The sequence below is a fragment of the Ornithodoros turicata genome, chromosome 3 (genome assembly GCF_037126465.1).
Source record: "Ornithodoros turicata isolate Travis chromosome 3, ASM3712646v1, whole genome shotgun sequence".
Lineage (NCBI taxonomy): Eukaryota > Metazoa > Arthropoda > Arachnida > Ixodida > Argasidae > Ornithodoros > Ornithodoros turicata.
Window position 1 is genome coordinate 4,223,952 of NC_088203.1, and position 11,382 is coordinate 4,235,333.

The 11,382-nt window shown below is 46.8% G+C and overlaps 2 protein-coding genes across 2 annotated transcripts in view; one reads left to right on the top strand and one right to left on the bottom strand.

The window, feature by feature from the left end:
- The first annotated feature begins 310 nt into the window (after positions 1 to 310).
- Positions 311 to 8,995, top strand: LOC135387852 (trichohyalin-like). Its single transcript, XM_064617015.1, has 4 exons — positions 311 to 410; positions 860 to 920; positions 2,013 to 2,038; positions 3,150 to 8,995. The coding sequence occupies exons 1-4, from the start codon at positions 408 to 410 to the stop codon at positions 7,680 to 7,682; spliced, it is 4,623 nt and encodes a 1,540-aa protein (XP_064473085.1). The 5' UTR covers positions 311 to 407; the 3' UTR covers positions 7,683 to 8,995.
- A 1,514-nt stretch (positions 8,996 to 10,509) lies between these two features.
- The window catches only part of LOC135387851 (uncharacterized), a 28,154-nt gene continuing 27,281 nt past the window's right edge, over positions 10,510 to 11,382 (bottom strand). Inside the window, exons 2-3 of the mRNA XM_064617014.1 lie at positions 10,661 to 10,770; positions 10,510 to 10,600 (exon numbers count right to left, since the gene is read on the bottom strand). Coding sequence (XP_064473084.1) covers positions 10,587 to 10,600; positions 10,661 to 10,770 — 124 coding nt within the window. The 3' untranslated portion in view covers positions 10,510 to 10,586. The remainder of the gene's footprint in view (positions 10,601 to 10,660; positions 10,771 to 11,382) is intronic.

Here is an 11,382-nt window from a genome sequence, read left to right on the forward strand (position 1 = left end):
TCTGCATATCTCCCGGTAGCGACTCATGGTTTCCATTTCCGCTGTCTGAGTCTGAAAGAAAAAAAAAAAGCCATCCAGAGGTGTGTGACTTGTTACTTAATGTCTGCATGGGATGCACCCACCCTGTAGACAAGCTGGTAATAATTCCTCGAAACGCGTTCCACGTCTTGTGTTGACCCGCTGGGCCATAAGCCATAAACGGTGTATGATAAGGGATGATCCGGATGCCAAACGATTTGTACGCGAGTCGTTAATGACGTCATCGGTAGGACAAATACCGCTCTTTCATTCGTGGAAAGTAATTGCGGTACTTAAGTGTCCGCTGCTATCGCCGCTGTCTACATTGTTTGAAGCTATACTCGAGGGAGTGGACGTGTCAGTTCAAGAAAAGACACACGCGCCGAAAGATGGTAAGTCACATAATTTTCAATCGTTTTAAATGCTGTGTAGCTCGGAAGGTTCGGTGTATGACCCAATTATCGTAGAGCCAGAAAATGGCAATGGATACCTGCGCTTGGGTGGGTGGGTGGGGGTAGGGGTGGGGGTGGGGGCTGACTCTTGGAGAGTTCCGGTTATGTCTAGGACCGAACTCTGATTGTCGGCATTCAGCGAGCTTTAAGTGAACCACTTTAGATTTAGATTACATTGCGTTACGTTAAGGAGAAGCAAGTGGATAGCAAATTTGATCGCATTGGTCCTTGTGGGTTTCTGTTTTCGTCCGGACACTGTTTTGCGCAATGTGCAGTTATGGCTCCTCGTCTCTTTGTGCTTTCAAAGATTTTGAGTGCCCTATTCTAGAACTCTCTGAATACGTCAATAACTCGATGTGTGTTAACCCTGTTGAAATGTTCCATTCCAGATGATGAGACACTGCAACATGGGATGTAATATCTTCTTCATTGTGGCGTTCGCAATATCGTGTAAGTGTCTTCCGTTTCTGCCGCACTGCTGTTACATGTATGCTTCCAGGGAATTTTATCTAGAAAAACAAAAAGTGTAGAGATGCTGCATGTTGGAAGGACATACAATTTTGAATTGTGAGGACTCCGTTTCTCTGATCCCTTTCTCCGGGTGTCGATACCTGTTACCACGTCACCCATCTTTTATAACGGTATTTTATTGGGACAATAATGGCATATGGTCTTTTCAAACATATTTGCTGTAGCAAAACTTAGAAGCTTACATGATTTAATCTTGATTATTTTCCGTCAGCTTCTAAGTCACTTTTTATAAGTGTATCTCTTTTAGAGTTATCGCTTCACCCGTTAACTAGTATTAACATATATATATGTATATATATATATATATATATATATACTTGGTGAATGGGGTTCTGACGACCGCGAATATATGTAGCTGAAATGAAAATTGAAACACAGACTACGAAGGTACGGGAAGTAAGAAAAAAGGGATAATTTATTTACATTTAAGATACTTGGAATGCTAAAAGGGTTGTCTACGTTACGGCGGAAGCTCCGCTCCGCCTTCGTCAGGACCTGACGAAGGCGGAGCTAACCTATTTGTTCTATCTATATATATATATATATATATATATATTGCCATGGCCTTACGATAGCCTTAGCTACTTGTGCTCCACAAAAAGATCCAATCACCGTCAACTATGTTGATTAAGCTCACTTGGCCCACTTTACCATATCACGAAAGCTACATTGCCTGATTTACATCAAACACAAGTGACATGGTAAGATGGACTAGCAGCGATCAATCAATAATCAATCGATAATCAACGGAGCTAAAATTGGCGGCCAGACAATGTCGGTCTTTTTTTTTTTTCCTTACAAACAAACAACCAAACAAACAAGAAACAGGTAATATTTTCTTGAGTTTTCCTAAAACATTTCCTAAAACATTTCCTAAAACATGTCATACGTCACTTCGGCCATACTTCCTTTTCCTCTAATGCTGTACTTCGGGAACCCTTTCGTCCCTTTGTGGTCCGTTCTTACAACATTGCGACACCCGTTTCCTTATAAGTGTCTCTTTTCTTGCAGACGCCCATGCACAGAACTTTTTCTATGTGAGTACCACGTAACTTATGTTTTATATATTACCTATATTACGCAGAAGATTTACGTTTTCGCGTATGTTTACCCTACCACTCACTGAAACAGAGTGTAAAATGGAGGGGTAGTGGAGAGTGTACTACGATAAGGGCATACGATTCCCCTTGAAGTCGTCCCTGGACGTATATTAACACCAGGACCAGGACGTACCAGCACCAGGACGTATATTAAACACCAGCTCTCTCCCTCTCCCTTTTGCTGTCCTCTCTCTAGCTATCCACGTTTCTACATCGCTCATAGCTACAGTTTCTTCGCGGTAAATCACAGAAAAAAATGACGTCATAAATCGTAAAAAAAAATTCAATTTTTTTCAAGTTTTGAGACGTCAAAAATCTCGCTCTCGTCTCATGCCCTCGTTTTCATTCTTGGTATAGTCTGTATCAGATTGGACTATACATAACGAAAGAAGAGATTTTCTTTGTTTTTTTTTTGTTTTTTTTTTTAGATAGAGACCACTCTAGATACCAATGCCTCCATGTAGCGCGACACGTTTTGGTAGACAAACAATAAAATAACGGGATTAATCTATAAATAGGGAGTGACTTTTTCGGGTTAAACCCGATATCTCCAAGAATTCCAGTCACTAAGAAATCCTCAAGTGACGCCGCCACTGGGGACGAACAAAAGGTCGCCACGTGTAGCACATGAAAGAATGGGTCACTTACGTTCCCAGAAATATACCCATGTCATGTGTGTTTGCACCGACTATGCCTTCGGGTATTAGCACTGGTATAGGTCACCCAAAAAAAAAAGGAAAAACAAATAGGAAAGGACTTAGTAGACAGGAGGCGCAACAAAAAACACCCGATAACACCTGAAGGCACAATTATAGCCCGAATTACAGATTTAAAAATAGCGCCCGATTTTTATCCCCCCGAATCTGAGAAAGGCATTTAACCCGAAAAAATCACTCCCTATCTATAAATCTTGTTATATTGTAATCGTTGTAAAATGGTTACTTTCGTTCAGAACTATGATAATGAGCGCGAAGACCACCCGTACACAATTAACCTATATAGTGTTGCCATAGAATGCAGATTTTATGTACCGACGTCCCTGTTCCAGAACTACGACTTCCCACAGCAAAGGCATCCGTGGGAGGCACAGTACCACAACATCCCGGTTAGTGTCCCCGCGCGGACGTACCAACGAGAAAAAGAACAAAGTGTGGAGGGTCCCGCCGCATTCGTCGGCGATGTGCCGTGGAACCGATTCCAGCAGAGCTACAACCCTTTCGTGGTTGTACGTCGAACGTTCCCGGGTGGTAGCGTCAGCTACCCCGTGTGGAACGGAGTTGGCCAGCAGGCTGCTGCGAAGCCCGTCATTCACGTCGAAAATCGCGGCAACGTTCGCTGGAACCCTGTGGCCAATCGCGCTCAACATGACAGCGAGGGAGGTGGGCAAGAGGAGCAAAATCGGAAGTCCAGCGGCCGTCATGATTACGGAAGTGACGTTTCAAGTCACGTCAACCACACGCGCAACGTCAGTAAAACGAGTTTTGTGGCTGATTCTGGTACCGGTAAAAATGGCTTCAATTCCACGTTCTTGCTGAACGCAACTGCTTCTGGAAGACAGTTCAATGCAAGCGGGTCCTATAGGAAGCTTAACGATAGTGTTTCTGCAAGCAGCCTAACTTCAACTTTTCCTCAGGACGATCATAACGCAACCGTTCCTGCGAGGAACCCAACGTCACCTATCCTGGGGAGCAATCTGAACGCGACTGATTCTACAAGAAACCAAACTACGATTACTTATTGGACTAAGCAAAATGGGACTGTTTCCACAGCAAAGCTAAATAGAACTATCTCTGAAAGGAATCTAACGGAACAAGTTCAACAGGTAAATCATGCAACGAATCAAAGCCGCGCCCTAAACGATCTACTTAAACGCCAACGGGAGCAGGAACTAGAAGAACATCACAAAGAAGAGGAACAGAAACCAAGAGAGCTCGGGGAGCAGCAGAAGGAACAAGAAGAGCAGAAACAGGAAACTGTACGAGAACACGAAAAGGAACAAAAACAAACAGACAAAGAGCTGGAGCATCGAAGAAGGAAGTATGAGGAAGAGCTTGAAGAGCAACAGAAGGAACAAGACAAAGAGAAGCAGCAAGCTGAGGATGAACTCAGAAGGGAACAGCAACAAGCAGAGCAGGAGAAACAGGAAAAAGCGGAGGAACAACGTAGAGAGAAGCAGCAAGCTGAGGATGAACTCAGAAGGGAACGACAACAAGCAGAGCAGGAGAGACAGGAAGAAGCAGAGAAACGACGTAAACAGAAACAGCAAGCTGATGATGAACTTCGAAGGGAACAGCAACAACTAGAGCAGGAGAAGCAGGAAGAAGCAAACGAACAGAAACAGGGAGAACAAAGCGAACGACAAAGACAGCAGGCACGACGAAAGGAACAGAGACAACAAGAACAACAAACAGAACAGCAGCAACGACAACAGAAACGGGAAAGGGTGCAAGATTTCTTGTTTCCCGGATTACAGCACCACGATGTTATGTTGGCTCGCCGAACGTTTCCAGGTGGCAGCGTTACTTTTCCGATTTACAACGCGAACCAAGTTCAACGTATCGCAATAAACGAAGCTGTAAGACACCGGGCACCATGGAATCCTTGGATCCCTGTCATTCAGTCAGGCCCATGGCAACAGCACCAGAGCAGAAGCAGTGAAGAAGGATCACATGCGAAAGGAGTGCAATCCAGTGTGGAGCAGCGTGTGGTAGTTGATAACCGTCATCCTTGGAATGCTGCACCTGTAAACGCTAGACAGCAGGACGCTCAGCGTCAGCAGTTCCTTCCATGGCTGCCCACGGGTGTAGGACGTCAAACCTTTCCGGGCGGCAGCGTTACGTTTCCTGTGTATCACGCAGATCGTGTCTACCACGTTTCACGTAACCGCGATGAAGACGAAGAGGACAATGAGGGAAGGTGGCAGGTAAATGAGGAGGACCAATACCAGCATCGAGGAAGGAACCAGAAGGAACAAGAGAATCAGCAACAACAACAGTCCTTGCAGGCACACCACGGACAACAGCAACAAAATCAGGCAGCGCTACAGGAACAGCTGAGTCAGGGACCGCGACAGGGGCAGCAGCACCATTGGCAGAGCCAATGGCAAGACCGTGTACAGGACCAACTGCAAAATGATCAAAATCAGCAAGAACAGCAAGAGCAACAAAGGCAGCAAAATGAGCAAATGCAACAAGTACAACAGGAACAACAAAAGCAACAAGGGCAGCAACACGAACAGAAGCAGCATCTGCAGAAACATGAGATCGTCTCGCAATGGCAGCAACACGTGCTCCGCGCAGAGCATCAGCAACTTCACCACCGACAGCAACAGGATCAAGAAAATGAGCGGCACCGGCAAAGGCAAAATGACGAACTGGAACAACAAGGTGAACAAACGCAAGACCATGAACAGAGACAAGGAGAAGAGGAACAACAAGAGCAACAACGACAGCAAGAGGAGCAAATGCAACAACAGGAGCAAAGCCAACAAGAACGACGTGAACAAGGGCAGCAACATGAGCAAAAGCAGCAGCTGCAGAAACATGAGATCGTTTCGCTTTGGCAGCAGCACATGCACCGCGTATATCAGGAACCGCGCCACCGACAGCAACAGGACCATTTAAATATGTGGCACGAGCAAAATAAAAAAGAACACGAACAAGAAGACCAACAAAGGCAGCAGAAAGAGCAGGGTCAACAAGAACTGCAGGAGGAACAAAGGCTTCAGCACAAGCAGAGACAAAGCGAACAACGGGAACAAGACCAACAAAAGCAGCAGCACGAGCAGAGGCAACAGGAACTGCAAGAGCAACATAGGCAGGAGCACGCACAGATGCAGCAAGAATACCAGGAACAAGACCAACAAAGGCAGCAGCACGAGCAGAGGCAACAAGAACACCAGGAACAAGAAGACCAACAAAGGGGGCAGCAGGAGCAGAGGCAACAGGAACTGAAAGAGCAACGAAGGCTGGAGCACGAGCAGAGGCAACAGGAACAACAAGACCAACAAAGGCAGCAGCAGGAGCAGAGGCAACAGGAACTGAAAGAGCAACAAAGGCAGGAGCACGAGCAGAGGCAACAGGAACAACAAGACCAACAAAGGCAGCAGCACGAGCAGATGCAACGAGAACTGCAAGAGGAACAAAGGCAGCAGCACGTGCACCTCGTACATCAGCAACTGCACTACCGACAGCAACAAGACCAGTTATATGAGCGGCACGAGCAAAGGCGAAAGGAACAGGAACAACGGGAGCAACAAAGGCAAGAGCACGAGCAGAGGCGGCAACAAGAACAACAGGAACGGCAAGACCTACAAAGGCGGCAGTACGAGCAGAGGCAACAAGAACAACAGGAACAACAAGACCAACAAAGGCAGCAGCAGGAGCAGAGGCAACAGGAACACCGGGAACAACAAGACCAACAAAGGCAGCAGCAGGAGCAGATGCAACGGGAACTGCAAGAGGAACAAAGGCAGCAGCACGCACACCTCGTACATCAGCAACTGCACTACCGACAGCAACAAGAGCAGTTATATGAGCGGCACGAGCAAAGGCAAAAGGAACAGGAACAACAAGAGCAACAAAGGCAAGAGCACCAGCAGAGGCAACAAGAACAACAGGAACGACAAGACCAACAAAGGCAGCAGCACGAGCAGAGGCAACAAGAACAACAACAAGACCAACAAAGACAGCAGCAAGAGCAGAGGCAACAAGAACAACAGGAACAACAAGACCAACAAAGGCAGCAGCAGGAGCAGAGGCAACAGGAATACCAGGAACAACAAGAACAACAAAGGCAGCAGCAGGAGCAGAGGCAACAGGAATACCAGGAACAACAAGACCAACAAAGGCAGCAGCACGCACACCTCGTACATCAGCAACTGCACTACCGACAGCAACAAGAGCAGTTATATGAGCGGCACGAGCAAAGGCAAAAGGAACAGGAACAACAAGAGCAACAAAGGCAAGAGCACCAGCAGAGGCAACAAGAACAACAGGAACGACAAGACCAACAAAGGCAGCAGCACGAGCAGAGGCAACAAGAACAACAACAAGACCAACAAAGACAGCAGCAAGAGCAGAGGCAACAAGAACAACAGGAACAACAAGACCAACAAAGGCAGCAGCAGGAGCAGAGGCAACAGGAATACCAGGAACAACAAGAACAACAACGGCAGCAGCAGGAGCAGAGGCAACAGGAATACCAGGAACAACAAGACCAACAAAGGCAGCAGCACGAGCAGATGCAACGGGAACTGCAAGAGGAACAAAGGCAGCAACACGAACAGAGGCAACAAGAACAACAGGAACAACAAGAGCAACAAAGGCAGCAACACGAGCAGATACAGCAACGTCAGCAACATTTAGCTAACGTTCAGCAGATGCAACAGCGACGCATTGAAGAGAGTATCCGTCATGCACCGTGGGCACGTCCATTCGCAAGCCTTGACGTGCAGAACTCGTGGAACGGGAACGGGTTTCACCGTCAATTACAACAAGCGCAGCCTTTTCCCATATATCACACCGGATCACAAACCGTCCAGTGGGGCCGACGTCCGCAACAGCAGGTCGTCGTTGAATAGAGAAGTCCTTATGTTCACGTTTCACATGCGGAAAGGTTGGAAGGCCCTTCAAGATTCTAATAACACACTTAACGAACTCAGTTCTACAGGTTGTTTAGACCATTTCGGTATGAAAACAAAGGTGTTCATGTTTATTAAAAGGCAGACGAAGCGCTAGGAAGACGTGTAACCAGGGGCGGATTTAGGGGGTCCGGATGTCCTGACCCCCGCAATTTCGGTCCCGTTACATAGAGTTGCAATTGACCTTGGTAGTGTAATAGCATGCTGTCCAATGCAGGACCCCCACCCCCCTCAGAAACACCTCCACCCCCCTCCGCCTCTGCGTAACAGGATAATCGCAGGTACATTGTCTGTATCCATATTCAGGGATATCCATACATAGGTGACGTCTGTACATTAGCCCTATTTCTGCTAAATATTTCCGGCATAGTGCAGCAGACTGAGCACAGTGAACGCAACCAAGTCATAAGATCTAACATTACCAAAAGAATGCATGGGAGAACCTTTACTCCTTATTCCTGATCAGAGATCCAAGCTCCGCATGGACCAGATCGAAGACGTATGCACCTTTTCTGAAGTGTCGGTGGCCGCTCTGCATGGCTAAAGCATGAAAGGAGCGATGAAGTGACATTTAACGTGTCTCATCTGTCAGCAAGGAGTGCAACATCAGGAGTCACCATGCAAAATATTTACGCTCTTCGGTGTGTTGTCACTGTGATCAAATTTATAACAACAGTCGGAGAAGACAGCCACAGACACGATCCCCGCGTGTGACGTGAAAAAGTCCCGTCTCGAGTGACATGCCAGGGTACTACGCTATACATCCTGACGTTCCCTCCAGTGGGGTCACTATGGGGGTGCGGGGGGTGCGGTCCGCACCGGGTGAAGCGACGGAAGGGGTGACGCGCCGCTCCAATACTGCCGCATCCTCCCGTTCTCGGCGGCACGATGACGCCAAAACCAACATGAGGAGCCTTGTCTGGTGTAATGTGTTTATTTATTGCGAATCGCCTGGTACGGAAAGGCATCCGTTAACGGGGGCATGGAGTGGTGGTGGTGGTGGGGGTGACGCAAAGAGCTTCCGCACCTGGTGACGCGTACCCTAGCGATGCCACTGCCTCATTCTTCGATTTTTTTCAAAGTAGTGCGGAACAGATGCCTCGCGCGCGCGTTCTCCTACGCCCATCCACTTTCCACAGGAGCCCATTTTAGTCATCGCAAAAACAAAAAGATCTCGCAGCCAAAAACAAAAATAACACATTTTGGTGGCCACCTCGGTGCTCCTCATAAAGCCACTACGTCATGTTAACTTATACGTATGTTTGTTTGTATTATTGCACTTGTCATTGCCTTGCATTGTTGCAGCTCGAGTCATTGAATAGGAGGTAAGAACTCCTATCTGCAGGTGTTTAGTTACGGGTGTAATAGGTGTAATATTGTTCTACCTACGCTTCGTAATTCTATTTACAATTTATTGTTCAATACTTGTCCTTTATAACGTGGGTAGCGTTAATACAAAAACTCACTTTTTTTTTCGAATACGGGCGGGTAGACGTACCGCCATCCAGATGCCCCTACCCATCGTTACGTCAATTGAAGAAGTGTAGCATCCAATCAGACGCCAACGCGGAGGTACCCATAACGTTCTACCCTATCACTCTTAAAAATGAACTTCACCACATAGCACGCTCCTTTCCAACCATCATCCCGAATGACAACATTCTCGTCCCTAATTTGTTGAAAACGGGAGGCGGAGCCTATATTTTGTAGCCATAATGCCGTATATACGTAATAGGCTCCGCCTCCCGTTGTCAAAAATAAGGATTAAGATCAGGATCATGTGGTGAAAATACGGACCTATCAGATTCATCTACACAAAAGTTGACCAACAAGTTAAGCCAGCAAGTTAAAATCGCCGTTTGGAACAGACCTTCTGCGGGCTAGCAACCGATGTACAACTGCAAGGGGTCGCCGTGTGGGGGAGCCATATTGGCTCCGTTGAGTTCGTCCGTTCGTCCGTTGAGCATGTTAATGACGGATCCAGTCTGTAGACTTTCGTTCTTTCTTCTTTATTCGACCACGCTTTAAAGTCTTCCTTAACGACAATGGATCAAGGCCCTCAAACAAAATCGCACGTGCTGTTACGGTCAACGCGCTGCAATTCGAGATTTGAAATGAGTTTGCCGCAGCATACGGTCGTTCTGCCTGCGCGGAAACTGCACTCTTAGAAATGAAGTACACCGCATAGCACGCTCCTAGTCAACCATCATTCCAAACGACATATCGGTCCCTCCCCTGGTTTGTTGAAAACTGGAGGCGTATGCCTTTTTTTGCACCGCGGACGCGGTACATAATTGGCTAAAAATAATTAGCCGTTAATAGCCAATTAGCCATAAGTGGCCGTTTTCAACCAATCAGGGCGAGAGCGATGTCACTAGGGGTGATAGCTGGCTTGGAGCGTGCTATGCGGTGAAGTTGCGGTACCTCTGGCTCGTCAACAAAATGCCAGAGAGTTGCAGATTTTGTCCAATGGGAGAGCAGCGCTCTGTGTTGCCAGGCGGCTGTCCGCATATAGTGCCGGGGAAAGGGAATGTAATACTCTGTGCGAAGCTATTTAGTGACTAGTTGCAGCCGTGGTGCAGAAAGCATTGTATTGTTCAGCAGAGGCACAGTTTGCCCTCTGCCCGCTGGCGCAGTGTCCTCCGCACCATTCTCTTGGTCGCAAACCTCGTGCTAAGAAGTCTCAGAAATCTGAGAAGAATCTTCAGGTTTTACTCGCCACATGATAAGGTTACATATCAGGTATATCAGACAGGTATCTCAGACCTATAGGAAAACAATTATTTATTATTTCATATTATCAGCCTGCGGAGTAAGGCGCGGGACCACTGTGCAGGTTAGCCATCACACGTTTGGATCTGTGAACAGGAATTTTAATGAGCGTATACGTTCAATGGAACACCGTATTCAACTCTGACCTGTTGCGTCAAGATGGGAACTGATGAAGATCGCCGCAGCAGCTACTATGGCTACTAGAGCAAATGAAACGGCAATGATGGGAGCAGCGCTCTCCAGTCCGGTAGGTACGCTGAAAAGCAGACGGGTAACACGACTGTTATTTTCCCATTTGATCGAGCTTCGATTTGCGCAAGGTCGAAAATCGGACCTGATCAGGGCATCTGTTTTGATTTTGGTGGTGTTTCGTGCAAAAATAAATAAATAAATAAATGCTGCTGTAGATCTTAAAATGGAATAAACTGGAAACAGCACAATGACGATGATGATTTCGATTTTCTCGGCACAAAAGCAACTGGCAGTCAATAGTGAGTACGGAAAAGTTCAATACTTTGGAAATTAAACCTTTGCGCCAAGTGGAAAATGGTAAAATGAATTTAAATATGTCATGAACTGAAACAAGTATCAACGGAGGAAAACGCATAGGAATCAAGCATAGAAGTCTCATCACTCAGCAATGATGGCGAGTGGAGGCATCATTCGCATGGTGGGTATGAACTAGGTGTGCTAAATGAACAAGAACTGGACAGGTGGCGCATGTTGAACACTTTTCCTTCCTGGAGAGTCGATGAAGCTAGATATACAGTTTCTGACAATGAAAAAAAAAATGGCTAGGAAGCAAGCGAGCTGGTGAAGATGATGCATAATGTAAAACCCCCGAGACTAGGGACTGTTATGTCTGTCC